Genomic DNA, 20,846 nt, shown 5'->3' on the forward strand with positions numbered 1-20,846 from the left:
AGTATTTGGATTTATTACCAAGTATAAATATTAGCTATTAGCTTAGCATACTGCTAACTGTCATCTGTTAGGAGGTGTTTAATAATCTACTGATATTTTTCACATTTTTCCCCCTTGTGTTTGAGGCATATCATATCTGACTTTGTTACAGAACTAATTTTACAAAAGGGAAAAAAGACATGTTTAGTTAGAGTCAACGCTAAAACAGCACACTTCACATAAAGCCAAACCTTTGTAAATAAAGTTGAAATTTGGGGAGTTGTTGTTTCAAGTTAAACAGCTGCCCTTGCTGTTACACCCTCTACAAAAAGCCTTGTGTAGATGAATTAGTGAAATTGTGCTTCAAAATCAGTTTTAGTAATAAAGAATTATTTATGTTGTTGTGATAAGTATAAGGACGTTAAAGAGATGGTGCAGAAATCGGCATCTGGTCAGAAGGAAAAACCCTAAAACCTGGAAGACTTGGCTGGATTCCCACAAAATGAAGTAGCTGGACAGATTCAATGATACCAATGGTTACACACTCATCCACTATAGTGCGGGTATGTTATACCATAAAATATAATAATTAAAAAATAGTTTCAGTTAAATAGTTAAATAGTTTCAGTAAAATGAACAGTAATACATTTTTTCCTAATGTGGCCCTAATACTCTGTCGTAGGCTGCAGACTTTTCTTTTTCTCTTTTGTTCTATTCTTGGATCTTTATGATGTCACGAGTAAAGTCGAGTGCATTTAAAAACGGCAATCGTTGACCAAAGCATCAAGGAATACAAATGAGTTTTCAAACACATTCTGACGATGTTGAAGATGTGCTAGTGAGGTCACAATTTTAACCCTAACCCAATGTAAAGAAGGAGGGCATTCATGTCACAGATTTGAATCCCAGAGCCTGGGGTTATTGGCTCTGCGCATTAATCAATTACAGAAGTAACAATGGCATCATGAGATCTAAGACGAGGCTTTTCCAAGTCTTAATATTCACTTAACATTAAGCCACCATAAGCTGCACATAACTGGACGGTGTCCCTGAAATAGCTCTCATGCCTCTCAGAAGCCTGAGTGTAGCACCGAGAGTGTGTGTGTACTTTGTGTGTCAAGCCACAGAAATGTCTGAACTTCAAAGCAGCTGCTGCTGCTGCAAGATTACATAAAATTATTATTTTTTTATAAAAATAATCTCAATTGTCTTTAGTGTGGTTTGTGATGTGTCGGCTGATTTTGGGCCTTATTTTCCCAGACTGACTCAGGACTCATATGGAGCAGTTGGATAGCGGCAGGGCCTTGTCATTCTGTGGCAACAACAGCACTGCCTACAGTGTGAAAAACGGCGTGCTGAACAATCCGTGCTTCGTGGATGCTCTCAACCTGGTTCCTCATGTGTTCCTGCTCTTCATCACCTTCCCCATCCTCTTCATTGGTATGTAACACACTGCTGAATTTGTGACTCTTAGAAAAAAAAGTTTTTCTTCTTGGAAACTGCTTTTTAATTTTTTATGTAATTAATGGATGATAAAATGGGCTCTTAGAGAACAGAGTGGGTTGATGGTGTGAAGAGTAGCACAGGGAACTGTGACTGAGAGTGTGGAGAACTAATCTGAGCAAACAGGGAAATCTGGAGGACAGCAGCTGATTTGGATGGGTTTCAGGCTTATGCAGCAGACCAGAGGGGGGCTGTAGACTTTGTTTTCAACTTTTATAATAATTAATTATAATAATTTTTGAAAATGTGGGCTTTTTTTTATTGTAGCTAACTGTTTGGTATACTTTATTGATCCCCGTGGGGAAATTCCTCTCTGCATTTAACCCATTCACTCAGTCAAGCAGTGGGCAGCAGTGTGTAAGGACGGTACCTTGCTCAGGGGTACCTCAAGGTAGCTGTTCAGGGGAATCGAACCCCTGACCTTCCGATCATGGGGCCATCGCTCTACCTACTGAGCTATCCCTGCCCAAATTATTAAAAAGTTTAAAACTTCAACTCACCACTGTGTACTAAGAGGGCCTGACACACAAAATATCTGCTAATTCTGAGGGTGTCAAGTGGGAGCTTTTTTCACATTTGTTATGGAATGATCCCGGTGTATTTTGAAGGACTAAATAAAGAAAATAAACATTGTCACAGGTAAATACTTATCTGCATTATTAACACAAAAGAGTTTTGGTATATCTGCAGCATAAAGTCACAGCTGTGGACCCTGTGTTGTGTTTTAGTGTTCCCTGCTTATATCTCTTAAAGCTTCGCCTTCATTACTGGAGAGTCTCAGAATTCACTACAGTTGTCAAGACTGAACTAATCCAGTGAGGATTACTGGATCTGAGTCAAATAGACTGTTTTGCTCTTTCTTCTTATTGTGTCACATGCACTTCATTGTGTTTAATGGATATTGGTCTATACATATTCTAGGTGTCAGTTATTGTTTTTTGATATGCATTTTGAAGCCTCTGTATTAGTGTTTTGGCTCCTGCTGGATTTTGGACCCAGATTTTTGGGTGAGAGTGCTATCATCTGAGGCTAGTAAGCTGTATTAGCAAGCTGCATTTATGTAAACTATGGGTGTGATGTGGAGCTATGTTGTCAGGAGCAGTTTGCTCCTGGTAGAGTCTCCTAAGACAAATTGGATCAGGGTGAGGTGTCAGACAAAAAGCTGACAAGCCCTATGATGAAAAACAAAATTAAGACTCCAGTTTACCCTGCATAGGACAGGGTCAATGGGGCCCCACACTGGTGCCAGAACAGAGGTAGGCTTTTTGCTACTTGTATAACAGTTTTTTTTCCCAGTCATTGAGAGCGTTGCTTCCATGCACCTTTAGGCCGGGATCATCCCAGTATTCTTCTTCTTGTCCTTTAGCGGACGACCAGCGGCGGTGGTCAGCCGCGCAACCAGTATGCTGCTATAGGTGCCGCAGGTTCTCTTGCTTGACCAACGATTATCTTCCACGCTTTTCGATCTAAGGCGATGGTTCTTGCCTGCTCGAGGTCAAGTCGAAGGGCCTTCAAATCATCCCGGATTTGTTTCATCCATGTCTTTTTTGGTGCATTTCGATGCACCCTCCAATCGGTGGGGCGGGTCAACCAGAGTAGGCCATGGGGGTAGCGGCTCTGGTCCATTCGACAAATGTGGCCAAACCAACGGAATCGGCGGCGCTGGATTAGGTTGCCAATCGTCGGTTGGCTGCCGCAGCTGGTGAGGATGGTGTCATTCGAATGATGGTCGTGAAGGGAAATGCCGAGAACGCATCTAAGGCAACGCATTTGGAAAACTTCGAGCTTGCTCAGGTCGTGTTTGAGCATTGTCCACGTCTCCGCGCCGTAAAGTAGAATGGGCATGATCAGGGTTCGTTAAAGGCGTACCAGTGCAGGGAAGCGAATGCTGCCGCCGCCTGCCCAATCCCAGTGTTACTGGGAGGAACGGCCTACCTGATCTGACTGTTATTGAACCTCTGTACTAATGACATTTGGTTAGTTGATTTTTGTTAGCAAGTGATTAATTGTGTAATAGTCATCCTTATAATGATGAATCAGGGACACTGATGTTATGTTTCAAACATTTTGAACTGCAAAAGTACCAAATTTGATCCAACAAAAATGAAGGCCCTGTGGGGTAAAATAAAAAACTAATATTTACTATGTCATAGTATTAGATATTTTAAGAAACCATTACCTTTGGGATTTAACTAAAATTAATCAATTGTTACTTGTGAGATTGGAGCTGATTGGAGTTTAGTTCCACACTCAATAACATCTCTATTGCTCAGTGAACTCATCATTTCCTTGCAGTTATGACGTTTAGCTGAGAAAGGTCATGGGGTTTATGGGAGCTGACTTTTGTTAAAGTCCAAAAGAGCATCTTTATTTAAAGTATGAAGCAATATGACAGCGTCTCAACTTGTTTCTCAACAGCATAGGAGAAAAAGATTTGCTTCAGGGCTGGATTTAAAGTCAGTATGTTTCAGTAATGTTTCGGTAACATTTGTATTGACGTTTTCTTAGTTCAGAAATTCTGGCTATACTCTAGCTCTTTTTAGGTCTTATAAGGTTTTGAAGAAGGTTCAAATATAACCAATGAACTGATAGACCAAAAAACCCCCATATTGGCCTAGCCATTTCAAGTCAAGATTTCAGCTATGAAGCAAACTGACCAAACCCAGCAGTCGTTAACAAGCATTTTTTTTCTTGTAGTCATTATTTTCCCATCAAAGAAAGCATATGAGGCTACTGAAAGAAGGAGGAGAACTTAATTGCATGGGAAACATGGCAGGAAGGCAATGATCATAAGGCCAGTGTGATTCATTCGTGTTTACGACTAAAAATAGATGCTTGTGAACTGTAAAATATGTTTAGGAACATGTGTATGAATAAAGAAAATATAGGTTTCAGCCAAGCAGCCCCTATAGTTTTTAATACAACACCAGTAAAGATGTTCTGCACATTTAGATTACTTTTAAAATGAACAGTATAAATGTACTAATAAATTATATCCATCCATACATCCACCCAGCTATTTTCTGCCACTTATCACTTTAAAGAAATGAAACCTTTTTTTTTCATGGGATAGTAAAATATATAAGGTGACATTAAAATAGTGATTTGCTGACTTCAATTGCCTGACAGGGTGTGGTCAGAAAGTATCTGGAAAGAAAGTAACAAAACCCCTTTTCTAGGGCTTTGAAGTGAATGATGAAATCCCTTGTCTGACCTGTCTGAGCTGTGTTACTGTAATCTTCTATTCTAGCACTGCACTGTTTTTGCTATCTTTGTGCGGTCGCTCATTGACATGATGCGTTTTCTTGCCATTTACCCCAAATTTAACCCCAGCCATTAAGCAAAATCTTAACATGAAAAATGCAAATGTTTTGAAGATCTGTCACATGTCCTCCTATCAGATATGTCCTTGTGATAATAGTTTTGAGACAAACATTGGTCCTCAGAAAGATAGCAAAACACACACACACACATTATAATTTCAGAGGACAAGCATTACATTAAAAATATGTTTTTATTTGTAAATGTGATGATTTCGGATATGATTCATGTTTAAAAAAACACATCTCCGTCTGTAAAAAGAAAAAAGCGTTAGGTCCCCACAACATGACAAAAACTTGGAGCACACACACATACCCTTAAAGGCAGTATCTTGACATGTCATCGTTAAGCTGCTTTGAGGAGTGGTTAAGATGGGATTAGATCGATGGTTCAGTGATCCACTGGGATCTTGGCTGTTGTTGCTGGAACAAGTAAAACACACAGGAACAAAAGAGCAGTCAAAATGAGTACTGGCAAATTATTAATAGAGAATATTGTGTGGGTTAGGTTTGAAAATATTAATATTCAAGTTCCTACACACCCATTTACTCTTCGTTTGATTTTTCCCTTGTTAGACAATGAAAAGAAAACTAAATATGAGTAATGACAAAAAGAAAAATGCCAGAAAAATTAAAGAAAACAGAAAAGAAGTAAGAAGAAAGAGGTTGAAGAATGACGAGGGAAAGATCAAACTAACAAACAAGAATGAAATATGTATTTATTAAAGGTTTCGAGTCATTGCAGGGAATAACTTACTGAATGCTTGGCTGGTTATCTGTGTTGTTTGCGTTTGTGTGTCTCGGTGTAGTCAGTAGTTTATGGGAATGGTTCTGACCATAAGCCCTCAGCTCTCTCCCCAAGGACTCACTAATTGATGCTTCCTGGTTGTAGTTTTTCATGGTCTCTGTGCCCTAAGGCTCCAAGATGGCTTCAGTCCATTGAGTTAAGAGCAGAATCAAATCTAATAATAGAGACTGGTGGAATAAATGAAACTCTATTACTAAAGCAGCAAGACTTTAATTACATGTAGAAGTAAATGCCGTAGAAAAAAGGCAGACTTGGAAAAAGTCCATATGCAAGTAATTTGATAATTACATACTTACTCAAATTTATTTTCAAGCACAGATAGTAAATATTTGATGGGTACAAGATTGCCTAGCATGAATTTATTAAGAATATAATTAGCAGTTTGGATTTTAACATAATTAGTAGTTGCTGCCTTATTGAACGACTGTATCATTGATTGAATATGTCTCAATACACAAGGTACTTGGTACCTGAATATACACTCACCTGACACTCTATTAGGTACATCTTACTTGTACTGGACTGAATTATTTTTTGCCTTCAGAACTGCTTTAATTCTTCATGGCTTTGATTCAACAAGGTGCTGGAAACTTTACTCAGAAATACTGGCCCATGTTGATATGAAGGTATAACCATTGCTGAAGATATTTTTGGGCTGCACATTCATCATGTAAATCTCCCAATTCACCACATCCCAAAGGTACTGGGTAGTATTGAAATTATGGAGACCATTTACAGTGGGGCAAAAAAGTATTTAGTCAGCCACCGATTGTGCAAGTTCCCCCACTTAAAATGATGACAGAGGTCAGTAATTTGCACCAGAGGTACACTTCAACTGTGGGAGACAGAATGTGAAAAAAAAAAATCCATGAATTCACATGGTAGGATTTGTAAAGAATTTATTCGTAAATCAGGGTGGAAAATAAGTATTTGGTCAATAACAAAAATACAACTCAATACTTTGTAACATAACCTTTGTTGGCAATAACAGAGGTCAAACATTTACTATAGGTCTTTACCAGGTTTGCGCACACAGTAGCTGGTATTTTGGCCCATTCCTCCATGCAGATCTTCTCAAGAGCAGTGATGTTTTGGGGCTGTCGCCGAGCAACACGGACTTTCAACTCCCGCCACAGATTTTCTATGGGGTTGAGGTCTGGAGACTGGCTAGGCCACTCCAGGACTTTCAAATGCTTCTTACGGAGCCACTCCTTTGTTGCCCGGGCGGTGTGTTTTGGATCATTGTCATGTTGGAAGACCCAGCCTCGTTTCATCTTCAAAGTTCTCACTGATGGAAGGAGGTTTTGGCTCAAAATCTCACGATACTTGGCCCCATTCATTCTGTCCTTAACACGGATCAGTCGTCCTGTCCCCTTGGCAGAAAAACAGCCCCATAGCATGATGTTTCCACCCCCATGCTTCACAGTAGGTATGGTGTTCTTGGGATGCAACTCAGTATTCTTCTTCCTCCAAACACGACGAGTTGAGTTTATACCAAAAAGTTCTACTTTGGTTTCATCTGACCACATGACATTCTCCCAATCCTCTGCTGTATCATCCATGTGCTCTCTGGCAAACTTCAGACGGGCCTGGACATGCACTGGCTTCAGCAGCGGAACACGTCTGGCACTGCGGGATTTTAATCCCTGCCGTTGTAGTGTGTTACTGATGGTGACCTTTGTTACTTTGGTCCCAGCTCTCTGCAGGTCATTCACCAGGTCCCCCCGTGTGGTTCTGGGATCTTTGCTCACCGTTCTCATGATCATTTTGACCCCACGGGATGAGATCTTGCGTGGAGCCCCAGATCGAGGGAGATTATCAGTGGTCTTGTATGTCTTCCATTTTCTGATGATTGCTCCCACAGTTGATTTTTTCACACCAAGCTGCTTGCCTATTGTAGATTCACTCTTCCCAGTCTGGTGCAGGTCTACAATTCTTTTCCTGGTGTCCTTCGAAAGCTCTTTGGTCTTGGCCATGGCGGAGTTTGGAGTCTGACTGGTTGAGGCTGTGGACAGGTGTCTTTTATACAGATGATGAGGTCAAACAGGTGCCATTCATACAGGTAACGAGTGGGGGACAGAAAAGCTTCTTACAGAAGACGTTACAGGTCTGTGAGAGCCAGGGATTTTCCTTGTTTGAGGTGACCAAATACTTATTTTCCACCCTGATTTACGAATAAATTCTTTACAAATCCTACCATGTGAATTCATGGATTTTTTTTTTCACATTCTGTCTCTCACAGTTGAAGAGTACCTCTGGTGCAAATTACTGACCTCTGTCATCATTTTGAGTGGGGGAACTTGCACAATCGGTGGCTGACTAAATACTTTTTTGCCCCACTGTAAGTAAATTCAAATCACCATAATGTTTAAGGAGCCAATTGGAAATGATCTGAGTTTTGTGACATGGCATGTTGTCCAGGTGGAACCACCTTCAGAAGATGCTTATGCCAAATTTTGACCCTCTAATCTTAATGTTGGAGCAGAACTTTGGACTCATCATGGTGAAAAGACAGATTCTTATATAATGCATTTCTACTTTACAAAAGCACTTTCTACCTAGTGTTTGGCCACATTCATACGCACATGAACACATCGGGGAGGAGCTTGGGGTGTAGTACCTTCCCTTAGGCATGCGATTTTGAGTAGCCAGGGGTCAAATTAGTAGATGGCCTGCTCTAACTCCTAAGCTACAGTCATCTCAGTCTCTCAAACCTCATCAGACCAGACAACGTTGTTCCTACTACTGTCGAGTTTTTGTGAGCCTGTGTGAATTGGCACCTACATTTTCTGTTGTTAGCTGACAGGATTGGCACCTGGTGTGGTCTTCTGCTGCTTCAAGGTTTAATGTGGTCTTCTACCTTGGTAGCTACGAGTGGTTATTTGACTTTCTGTTGCCTTCTTATCAGTTTGCAGAAGACTTATCATTTTCCTCTCACTTTTGGCATCAACAAGGCATTTTCGCCACTGCTCACTGGATAAGTTATCTTCTATGGGCCATTCTCTGTAAACCCTAGAGATGGTTATGTGGGAAAATACAAGCAAACCAGGAGTTTCTGAAACACACAGGTCAGCTCATCTGACAACAACCATGCCACATGGAAAGTCAGTTAAATCACCTTTCTTCCCCATTCTGATACTCAGTTTGAACTTCAGCAGATTGTCCTGACCATGTTTACGTGCCTTAATTTGTTTTAATTTGCGGTCAATTATTGTTCCAATTTGCGTCAAAAAGCAGTCGAACAGGTGTACCCAGTAAAGTATATTAATATACTAGTGATAGTTTCTCTTTGTCTTTTTTAACTGCCAGAATATATTAATATGTTAAGATTTGAAGGTTAAATCTGGTCCTAATTTATCAAAGTATTCGCTATTTTGTATGGTTGGAACTAATATTATGCATTACTTCTGTGACTTTTCACAGTTGGGCTCTTTCTAGATTGCACATGCTTTCAGGACCTCTTTTTTTACAGTTTTTTTTGTAACATAACATGAAATAAATATGACGTGAATTTTGTTGTCCTCCTAAGTTAACATATCTTCCCAAAAGATTCCTGATGCATTTAAAAGCGTGGTTTGGAGTTGTTTTGATCATACACACAAATGCAGAGATTTTCAAAGGTCAAAGTTGTGATGTCATGTGTGATTCATGTTTATGTTTAAAGTTATTTTCTTCATCCGTGAACAATGATTTTCACTCGGTTATGACATGAATATAAACCAGCAGAATTACTTGGAGAGTGTAAGTAAATTGATGCAAATCAGTTGTGCTTTGAAGTCACATTTATAAACACATTTTTTGGATCCACCATCTATTTTTTTGGCTTCTGTTATGCTTTTCTGCACACACTCACACTCACACACAACATCGCAAGCTCGGATTCACTGTCTTGTGTTTTTGTCCAACAGGTTGGGGCAGTCAGAGCTCTAAAGTCCAGATCCATCATAACACATGGCTTCATTTCCCTGGGCACAACATGAGGTGGATCCTCACCTTCTTGCTGCTATTAGTCCACGTCTGTGAGTTTTCAGAAGGCATCGTCTGTAACATGTGAGACCTCAGAATGTTTTTTTTAATCAAACATAAGCAAATAAAAAGAAGCTTTTTTTGTTTTTTAGTTGTCTTCAGTTAAATAAATGGTTTGCATGTTAATTATTATATATTTTGTGTTTGCCTCTTACTGTAGGATGATGGGTACCAACCACCTCCATCTCTTCATGCCAGCATTCATGGGTTTTGTAGCAGCCACAACATCAGTCGTTTACTACCACAACATAGAAACATCCAACTTTCCCAAACTGCTGCTTGGTAAGACAGTGAGGGGCGCTTAATATGACCCATTTTGTTTATTTGACCAAATAAGCAGCCAAGGAATTCTGCTCAGTCACTATAAAAGAGGATAATTAAGATTAGCATCCCTTCCTTAATTAAAACAGAAAAAACAAAAATATAAACCAATTAACTTGGTCTCAAATGATCAAACTTCCCTTTGGAATTTTAGCAAATAATTATAATCATAAAACAAAATGCATTCAGTCTCAGAAAAACATATCAGCAAGGCTGAGATGGTGTGAACGTGTGCAGAGGAGGAGGAGAGTAGATGTGCTGGACAAAGAATGTTGAAGATTGGCAGGAGGAAAAGAGAAAGACCACAGATAGGCTCATGGATCTAGTGAAGGGGGACATGCAGAGGTTTTGTGTGAGGGAGGAGGATGCTGGGAATAGGGTGAGACGATCTGATCTGATCTGATGTGGGGACCCCCTAAAGGAATGAGCCAAACTTCAGACGGGTGTTTCAACAACAATGGCAGGTTAGCATGTGGATGTTTTGCAGACATTTCATGTGAAATTTGCTAATCCTAAGAATATAGACGTGTCTCGCTAGAGTTCATCCACTTTCTCAGCATTTCCTGAGATTATTTCCTCTGTTTGCTAGGTGGTATATACTGAATCTATAAGCAGGTGCTTCTCTTGAAGGCTTGTGAAAGCAACATCAACACTATCTCCATCCACTATCTCCATCCAGATGAGTGTTTTAGCTTAGGTTCATGTATAATCTACAAACATCCGCCACACTGGCAATAAAGTGGACACTTAAGCAGCAGCTATTGCTGACAAGTTAAAGATCAAAAGGTTTATTGGGTAATGACAAGCCAATAGGGAAGGAGATATCAGTCACAGTGATTCTTGGGGACAGTTCAGGTTACGCCAAAGAGAGGTGGTCCACAGAACTGTTTAAGAGGGTTTTGCTCAGAGTGTGTGTGGTAGGTTTGGGCAAGATACTTGGAAAGGGGCCATTTGTCTGTTTTGCACCATCGAATAGAGTTGTTGCATGGTGTGACGGCCAAAGGGTGGGAATCCGAGACTTCACCTGGACTCAGAGAGAGTGGAAAAACAAAGCAGTAAACAGACCAGTGCGAGTGTGACATACAAATTATATTGCACGTTTGAAAAAGCATGTGAATTGACCATACACTTGACCATAAAAACTGGGAATGTGCATCCTGGTGTAAACAGAAAGCAAAGGCATGCCCAACTAGAAATGAATGGTTGATGTTTTCATGGTTTCCAAGAGTCCTATTTTCTGCATAGTCAACACTCAAAATAGACTTTTAATATCTGCTCCCTGGGAGGAGTTCCAAAAGGTCTGTTTCAATGACCTAAAGTTGTTTTTGTGTGGACAAGAGGCCAAAATACAAAAAAAAAAATCAGCTTTTTAGGGTACAGTATGATCTTCCAAAGCACAAGTATGATAGCAGTGATGCGGCATCTGTGACTGTCATGCTGCTTTTTGTCTCTTTTCTCACAGTCCTTTTCATCTACTGGGTGCTGGCATTCATCACAAAGTCCATAAAGTTGTGGAAGTTTGCCGAGGACAAAGGTGCAGCACAGTATCTCAGGTTGTACATCACTGCACTGTTAGTGATCCTGTATGGACTTCTGATGGCCGTGGAGATCAACGTCATCAGAGTGAGGGTGAGGAAACACATTTCACGCTACGTCGGTTTAGTTCAAGGAGCTTTGTTTCTTGTAGATTGCAATCATCCTGGCATCCCAAATTAGTTTTGTTTTTCTTGTTTTTTCCTGCGTAGATTAATTTTGTCTTTGTGTCTTCTTCTAGAAATATGTATTCTTTGCGAACCCTCAGAAAGTTAAACCACCAGAAGATTTACAGGATTTGGGGGTTCGTTTTCTGCAGCCTTTTGTCAACCTGCTGTCAAAGGTAGATTTTCAGAACCATTATTAACACAAAAAGGTTTAAATGCAAATTTTAAAGTATATAATTAAAATAATATTTAGACCACAAGTACTAAAAACCAAGAGATCCAATGTTTTAATGGCTCGTAACCCGTGTGGTGTCCTCGGGTCAAAAATGGTCCCTAGGTGAATGGCAAACAAGTATATGGGAATCCCGAGGACACCACATGGTCAATATTGAGTGGGGCAAATTTTTACTGGAACACAACTTGGCAGCACAGCACAGAAAATTCTTGGCTCGTTTTTTAGGCGACATATTGGTGGATGAATCCTCTCATCATCGGAGCCCATAAGAGGCCTATAGAGCTGAAGAAGATCGGCAAGCTGCCCATCGCCATGAGAGCCCTCACCAACTACCTGCGGCTTAAAGACGCCTATGAGGATCAGAGGGTGAGCAGATGGAGGCCGTAAAATGATTTAATTTCACTGCAGTGATTTCCAGTGGTTGTTCTAAATTAAAATATACAGATCTAATTAATTTCTCTGCTTTTTCCTTCTATCCTCCGCTCTCACAGACACCTGAGGACCCGGATAGGTCTCCATCGATCTGGCGCTCCATGTATCGAGCATTTGGCCGTCCCATCCTGCTCAGCAGCACCTTCCGCTACTTGGCAGATCTGCTGGGCTTTGCTGGGCCCCTCTGCATCTCTGGGATCGTTAAGCAGCTAAATTATGAAAAAGATGTTCCAGTAGGCAACAACACAACGGTGAGTGTTTAAGATGAATGACCTGTGATGCCTTAGTACTGTTTACACGAGGCCAGCAGATTTTATCTACACAAACACATTTGTTTATGGACTTCTGTATAATGCATAAATCAAATGTCAGCTTAGCTTTTAAACAGGTAAAGTATAAGTTCTTTCCTGTCCATGATATACATGCTCTAGCTCTTATAATAAATGCAAAGAATTTTTCCCATGAATTTAAACCTTCTAAGCCAACCTGTTGGGGAGATATGATATTGTGACCTAAACGTTTGACCTAAAAGCGATGGGAGCGCTTAAACCTCCAAAGGGTTAAACCTTTCTTTCTTTCAAGCTTTTTTCCATCATCTCTGGTTGCATAATTACAGTTCACTATGGAATATTACGGCGTGTTACGAAGTCTGTTTTTTTTTACTGTATAGTGTGTTTTATATGACTGATTCGGACTCTAGAGTCATTTAAATTTTGGGTTTCTTCGTGTTTTATTTTTTAATTTCAGTTAGATTTCCTGCCTTTGCTCTTTTTCCCGCCCTGTCACTTCCACATAGTGTTCAGTTAGCAAATCAGCCTCCTGTGTGGACTTAATACTTGTAACCAAGCTTTCCTGTGTTCTTGGTGTTTTTTTAGTTTTCTTTTAGGGCTCTAATTGATTTCCTCATAAATAATGCTTTGGATGTTTGGTTGTTCACTTTTTTGTGAATTTTTTCTTAGCTGTGAATTTTTTGCCGACTGCGTCTTGTGTTTGGGTCCTCTTTCCTTTCAGAGGTGTATTTGTTTAAAAATGACCCATTCTGCTCATTTCCAGGTCTGCATTCTTGTTCTTGGACGTTTCATGATTCACAGCTCAGCATAAACATCATTTTTCTTATACTAGGTTTTGGTGCTAACATGTCAGAGAGCTGAGTGATTAAGATAACCTCATTAGGAATATAAACTCTCTCTGACATCATACATTTCTAAGAGTAGAAAAAACAGACTATTAAGCTTAGAGATTCACGCCTGAGCTTTAGGCTCTCAGGGATTGTTTATAACATACTTCATGTAACATAATACTAACCCTAATATTTGTTATTTAAAAAAATATAAGAATTCAGAATTTAACAATATAAAAACATCATAAAATAAGAAAAAGCAGACCTCCAGTATATGTAGTATGTTTTTAGAGATGGAGACGTAAAGAGTTTAATGTCATTCGTTTTCCCTTCTGAGAAATCATCCTGGAAACCTGAACCTTTACTCAGGCACAGCTGATGTCTCCAACACCATCAACAAGACCAAAGCCTTGTTAAGTGTTTATATAAGATCATTATATTAGTGGTTAAGGGAAGATCAGTGAAACATCATGGGTCATTAACACACTATAACTGTTGGGTGGTCTAGTCAGCCAAAGAGTGACTCACTCTAAGCACGACATCAACAAGGCGTTGGTCACAGTCGCCACATCGTCAACAGTTCGTGTGCGACGCCGTGTCTGACGTGATGATGATTAAGACAAAGTTAAAATGACATCACACACACTTTATGTGCAAGGGACCTTGTGGATGTAACTTTAACCAGAGCAGCTTCATGCCTGACTCCTAGCGTGAAACCAAACCTGCGTTTCACCTTAACTTTTAATATTTTTCCAAATGTTTTCTCATTTTTTATCTTGAAATCCAAAGTATTTTTCTTCACAAATAAATGAGCACAAAAAAACGCTTCCAGGACGTTGTCAGCAATAAAGGGTCTCCTGATGTCTGGAAGTGAAATTCCACTGAATTCCATATTTGCGTTTTTAGACATCAATGGTAGCAGACATTAATTTAAATTCAAGCAGATGATGCTGATTAGATTCAGTCACCAAGTTGCACCTTTTTATAGTAACTTCATACAGTTTCGGGGTTTGGAAATCAGCCATGAAGGACACATGACATCAGGTCATTTGCATAAATCCACAGAGAGCAGAAAATCTCCTCACCTGCCAATTCTTATTTTAACCCCTAGAGGCAGGGCCCAGAGGGGCTTACAATGAAGTGACATGAATGCTTAAGTTATGTGAAGTTTTTGTGTTACAAAAGTGGATTTTTTTAATGTGGCTAAATCACCATAGTAACTGATGCTGAACACATAACCAGGTCAGGAGCAGGTTATGTTCAGAATTTGGTTTAAAATTAACTGGAAGCACCACATTTTCATGAATTCTTTTATTTACGGTACATTTTATTTGCATTTATTTGCAACTTGCAACAAGCTGTACTTCAGTAAACCCACCAAATGAAGCCTTTCTGTTAACGCAGTGCACACTGTGTGTTAATGCAGTTAAAAACAGGTGCTTCACTTTCAGAGTGTGGTTAGTACGCCTGTATTGATGTAGAATCGAGTGTTCCACTTAAGGCTTTTATTTTGAAATGATACTTTATGTGGCATGGCCTTCACACAGTTAAAGTGACAGTGAGTGGGAGGCTGTGGAAAGGCCAGACTAGAATTGGGCTTTAGTTCAGTTGTCTCCCCTCAGTCTTTGTTAACTTGTTGTTTTATTCTTGAGTCTGAATTGCTCATTAACTTTTTGGATTTTTGTTATTTTCCTACAACCTCATCGCAGAAATTCTATTACTAATTTTCAGAATGGCTTCTCATTATGGACTTTATTATACTTGTATTAAGGTACTGAATGAAAATGTTCCTAGAATGCAATTTTGATAATTCAAGTAAACCAAAAATTGTTCTTAAAATGGCTTTAAAAAAAATTAAGCTAATCCATTTGGATGCTCAGTTTAAATAATAACAGAATATCTGGCTTCCTGTCTGATATCTTAGCATAGACCAGCATGACTCATAATTAGCTCGACCAAACCTGCAGCTCGTACACAACATTACAAAACAATATAAATATCTCCCTACAATAAAAAGGGCCGACAGAGATCAAGCAGACTGGTCACGACAGCCTTTCTGGCAACCAAATATACACCAGCAGAAGTGATCATAGGCATCAACTCCTCTTAAATCCATGCCAACCTCTCCAAAGGTCATAAAACAGTCAGGGCTTGTAGGAGAGGCAGAACAGATGCTTTTGTAATGGCAGCGTATTTTCACACAGTCCACTTGGCTGGATGCTGGTATAGTAGATGTTAAGCTGTTGTCAGGTCTGTGCCTTCTGGTTGAAGTGGGTATAATGGGCAATAGAGATAGAGAGCAGAGCATGGCGGCATTTCTGAGTGACATGGAAAATTCCCCACTCATCTCACACTCTCTGCCTCAGTTTAACGTACACAGAGGGACTGCTGAGCGTCACTCTGGGATTTTTGAAGTAACAATTCATGTGTAATTTTTTCAATCCAGATTGATTTATCAGTGTATAAACATTTTTTTTTTTTTTTTTTACTGTGCTAGAAATGGGATACATGGATAAAATTCTAATGTGTATTTGTTTAAACGAATTCAGAAATGTAGAAACTAAACAATAAAATATTAGAATAAAATATTCTGTCTCTTTTTTGCCACAAATTTAAATATTGTATAAAATTGCTGTATTTGAAAATGCCAACCATGCTTTCTGGTTTAAAACCCTGGCTACATGGGGCTCATGGACAAAGCACTGAGAATCACCATGAATGGCACAGCCATCAGTTGCTTGGTTACCAGCTGAGGGATAACAATCAGTCTGGATCATAATTTACTTTCATCTTATTATCCCCTTAGAGTTGGAGGTCACTGCAAATCAATAGAAAGAGAGTGATCGCCTTTATCCTATGATTACGTAAATGGGAGTAGTTTCTCTCCAGGTGACAGAGGCTCTATCCATGAGTGGTTTCATGAAAATGAATCATGGTTTAGTCTCGACACTCACCAGAGCTCAACCTAAATGAACACTGATGGACTTTGCATCGATGTTTCAGACTTTGCTGAAATAGCAAGCGTTCCTTCCTTTTTAAGAGCTCCAGAGACTTGGACAATCATCTCTTTTTCCACAAAGCCCATAGACTATATGTAAATGGATTTAGCCACTATGGTGTAATTTGGGGGGGGGGGGATTTCCCCACTTCTGGTCTGCATGTCCCTCCTCAGCTAAATAATTTTTAGCCCCAGTGGGGATATAAAAATATAAAAATTCATCTCCTCTCTGTTTCAACATGCAGAGCTAAGAGCCAACCCATAGCACAAGAGACAGTAAACCTGTTTCTGACTTTCACTTTTGGGACTTGCGATCCCAGAACAGTAGAGATGACACTGCTTATGAGAGAAAGACCCCAATCCTGTTCCAATTCAACTTCTTATTTTTACCACTGCTGCTGCAGAGTGAAGACTGATTAAATGAAAGAAAAATGAAGTGGAATCTTAACACCAGATTTTACAGAAGATTCTCAATAAGTCCTAGAAATACTCTTTCTTTAGCTGATCATCTAGATAATTTCATAATAATTATATTAATAATAATAATTTTATTATTATTAAACTGAAAATGTTCTGCAGTTGCATTTTGATATTTTTTATTTACACTGAATGATAAAGAACATATTTTTGAAACACACTTATTTACATTGTTACTGATGAATGTCCAGAATATCCGTCCAAGGTTGAATTGAAAAACATCTGTATCTGAGAGAAAGTTTTCACATATTTTCTAGCAAATTTTGGTCTGTGATTGAAATAGGATATGCTCTTGTTAATCCACCAGCTACTATGGTTTGTGGAACAGACAACAGACTGTCATCAAATGAGAAATCAGTTTGACCTCTGATCAGGTTACAAAGAAGAATCTTATTTTTGTACCTGTTGTCTGCCTGTGTTTGTAGGTCACCCATTTCGAGAACTACCATATGTCTTCCTATGAGCTGCTGGAGAACAGCTCTATCCTGGCTGTTCTTCTCTTCCTGGCTTTAATCCTGCAGAGAACCTTCCTTCAGGCCTCGTACTATGTCACCATTGAAACAGGCATTAACATGCGGGGAGCTCTGCTGGTGAGTGAAGCATCGTGGAAAATGAACATTCGGACAGGTGTTTCAACACTCGGGTGTCACTTTGAAAAGCTCATCGTGAATGATTTCTATGATGCTTCAGAGTTTTATCAGCTCACACAGCCATTATCTGTCACCTCATGTGACACCAGGCTCTTTTAATTGCTGATGTATAGCCACATAGAGGTTTCATTGGACACCTGTGTGTAACAACAGTCCGGTAGATTTCAGCTGGCAGTCAGTGTTGAACAGAAACATGGAGGAGGGTTAAAAATTTCCAGGGCTGATGTAAATCGATGATGTGAAGGCATTTAGTTAGCATTTCTATTTAATTCAGTTACATAAGTGATGGGTTTATTTATAGGAGGAGTCCCTCAGTGGGATAAAGTCTTTGGCATTCTACATAGTGCCGACACTGTCCATTAACCTATTAAAGCTAAAACAGGGCTTTTTTTACAAATGTGTTTAAAATGCTAAATTCTAAAAGAACATGCTATGTTATAGGTATTTCTTTTCATATGTATTTTTGGCATTTAGTCTTTATCAAGACAGGCTTGTGCACAGCGGAAGAAACAGCAAAGTTGCTTTCAATAAGCTAAAATTACTGATAACTGGTAGTGGTAAAAACTCCCATGGTAAATGTAATTAGATGTTATCCAAATATTTAGTAGGCATTTCTGCATAATTCAGTGATGGCAGTTATAAATATATAGATTCCATTAATGGGATATAGAGTGTCTGGCTCTCCATTAAAACCCAGAATAATACCGCTAGTAATGAATATATTCATGAAAACCACTGTGCCATGAGCTGGAGCCAGCTCAGCAGCAGACGGCAGACAATATTTTATTTCACTCTAAGGTAGGTACTAAATATCTAACCATTGTTTATTGAGGAACCAGATGGAATGTCCCAGTTCAAAGTGCTGGCCCTGACTCAACTATTTCAGTCAAAAAAAGGTTGGTATTACCATCTGGATTTCTTTCTTTCGTGATTTGGTTCTGGGACCAGTGTGGGACCCCACACTCAATAAACACAGACATGACATTGATGAAGTCAGGTGGGTTCCACAGCAGCTTGCAAATGCTCAGTGACCTTTTAAAACAAGGTGACTGCCTTCAAAATGTTGGCATTATAGATGAACTGATATGTCTATCTATCCATCATCTTAAACTTTCCTTCATCTGTCTTGTTATCCGTCTTGTCTAGGCAATGATCTACAACAAAATCCTGCGCCTGTCCACCTCCAACATGTCAATGGGGGAGATGACGTTGGGGCAGATCAACAACCTGGTTGCTATAGAAACCAACCAGCTCATGTGGTTCCTCTTCCTCTGCCCCAACCTGTGGGCCATGCCCGTACAGGTAAGATAAGCCATATTCTTAAACGTATTTGGATATGTTTTACTCCTATCAATAGTTTTTCAAGTCAGGTCTTTTTGTTTCTTTGCAGATTGTGATGGGAATAATTCTGCTCCGTCATTTTATGGGCTCGAGTGCCTTGGTAGGAGCGTCTGTCATAGTTCTGCTGGCTCCGGTCCAGTACCTTATAGCCACAAAGCTGGCAGACACGCAGAAAATCACACTGGTAAAGAATATATTTATACAAATGTTTTCTCAGTTTAGAAAACAAAATTTCCTGCATAATTCTGAACAAAAATCTTCTTTGAATGTCTTATTTGCTATTTCAGGAACACAGTACAGACCGTGTTAAAAAGACCACTGAGATCCTAAAGGGCATAAAGTTGTTGAAGCTGTACGCCTGGGAGAACATCTTCTGTGACAGTGTGGAGGAGACCAGAGGCAAAGAGCTCACCAGCCTCAGGACCTTCGCCTTCTACACATCCATGTCCAGTAAGATGAAAATCAGTAGCAGGAGTTTTAAGTATGTGAGCAGAATGTCTGCAGACCAGCAGAAATGGAATTTGTTTGGCATGTACAGAATGAATCTTGTTTGAAACACCACACATATATTCAGCGATGGTTAGCATAAATCATTTTTCTAGGAAATTATTTCCACAGTACAACTTAACAAATTAAATTACGCTTTGAGGGTCCCGAAGAGCGCTATATAAATGCAATCCATTATCATTATCATCATTAATTACTGCACTTGGTTTTCAGGTAATTATATTTAATTTATACATGCTTCCCTTAGGCAGTATCCTTCAAAGCAATAGCATGCATTTTCACTGCTATGCAGATGGTATCCAGCTTGATCTATCCATGAAGCCAGATAACACACACCAATTAGTTAAACTGCAGTAGTGGCTTAAAGATATTAAAACCTGGATGACCTCTTTTTCTAAATTCAGATAAAACTGAGGTTATTGTACCCAGCCCTAAAAATCTCACAAACAGGGTGTCTAACCAGATGCTTACTCTGGATGGCATTACCTTGGCCTCCAGTAACACTGAGCAATCTTGGAGTCATCTTTGACCAGGATATGTCCTACAGTGTGCATATTAAACATATGTAACACTTAATATGAAACACTGATTTCTTAAATTTGCACAATATCCTAAAAATTGGAAATATCCCGTCTCAGAGTGATGCTGAAAAACTAGTTCATCCATTTATTAATTCTGCACTGAGTGTTTCTTTTTCATTCCCCTTTTTTGCTCACAATGTGTTTACACAAAATATTGCCTTTAATTATTAGCTATTATTAAACTCTAGGTCTCTTCCACAGTGTCCTGTCTCCCACCCTCACCCCCAAAGATTTTTTCTGTATTATTGTAGGGTCTTTACATTACAATATAAAGTGCCTCTTTTTGTGATATAAATAAAACTGAATAATATTTTTTTTTTAAAAAGGGACTTAAAGTATGCTATAAAGCTTGTAATGTTACCTAAATCAGCTAAGTTACTATCCTACCAATAAAACCTGTTCCTTTTTTTTGTGCAGTTTTCATGAATGCTGCTATTCCCATTGCTGCGGTTTTGGCCGTAAGTCAGTTTTATTACAATCTGTAAAAGAATTCGGCTCTGCTTTAAATGTTCTACTTGCTTATTTCTTAAGCTATAATTCAACAGCATAAGGAAGAGATGTTAAACTTGTCTTTTGTTGTTTTTTTGCAGACATTTGTGACGCATCACATCCTCAATAAAAAAGGCCCCAGTCCTTCTCAGGCCTTTGCAGCTCTGTCACTGTTTCACATCCTGGTCACCCCGCTCTTCCTGCTTTCCACTGTTGTCAGATTTGCTGTGAAGGCTCTGGTTAGGTGAGTGTTTAGATTTATTTGTATTGTAAAAGGTTGTGGACAGCTGGTTGGGATGCTTTGACTGAAGGAGAGGGGATGTGGACATGACTAAACATGGAGTACAAACTGGACATGG

The 20,846-nt window shown here is 39.4% G+C and overlaps 1 protein-coding gene across 9 annotated transcripts in view; it reads left to right on the forward strand.

Moving 5' to 3' along the window:
• Positions 1-20,846, forward strand: part of abcc9 (ATP binding cassette subfamily C member 9) — a 69,357-nt gene that overhangs the window by 3,884 nt on the left and 44,627 nt on the right. For all 9 annotated transcript variants that reach the window (XR_015716696.1, XR_015716697.1, XR_015716698.1 and 6 more), the window contains 13 exons: positions 1,240-1,419; positions 9,519-9,660; positions 9,797-9,918; positions 11,420-11,586; positions 11,732-11,833; positions 12,118-12,258; positions 12,384-12,575; positions 17,345-17,509; positions 18,716-18,871; positions 18,960-19,094; positions 19,198-19,360; positions 20,416-20,456; positions 20,589-20,731. Coding sequence is in view for 6 of the 9 variants with exons in the window: in XM_087831029.1 (XP_087687155.1) it covers positions 1,257-1,419; positions 9,519-9,660; positions 9,797-9,918; positions 11,420-11,586; positions 11,732-11,833; positions 12,118-12,258; positions 12,384-12,575; positions 17,345-17,509; positions 18,716-18,871; positions 18,960-19,094; positions 19,198-19,360; positions 20,416-20,456; positions 20,589-20,731 (1,832 nt within the window). In the remaining 3 variants the exon portion in view is untranslated. The remainder of the gene's footprint in view (positions 1-1,239; positions 1,420-9,518; positions 9,661-9,796; positions 9,919-11,419; positions 11,587-11,731; positions 11,834-12,117; positions 12,259-12,383; positions 12,576-17,344; positions 17,510-18,715; positions 18,872-18,959; positions 19,095-19,197; positions 19,361-20,415; positions 20,457-20,588; positions 20,732-20,846) is intronic.

The sequence above is a fragment of the Neolamprologus brichardi genome, chromosome 17 (genome assembly GCF_056152115.1).
Source record: "Neolamprologus brichardi isolate AB-2024 chromosome 17, ASM5615211v1, whole genome shotgun sequence".
Classification (NCBI taxonomy): Eukaryota; Metazoa; Chordata; class Actinopteri; order Cichliformes; family Cichlidae; genus Neolamprologus; species Neolamprologus brichardi.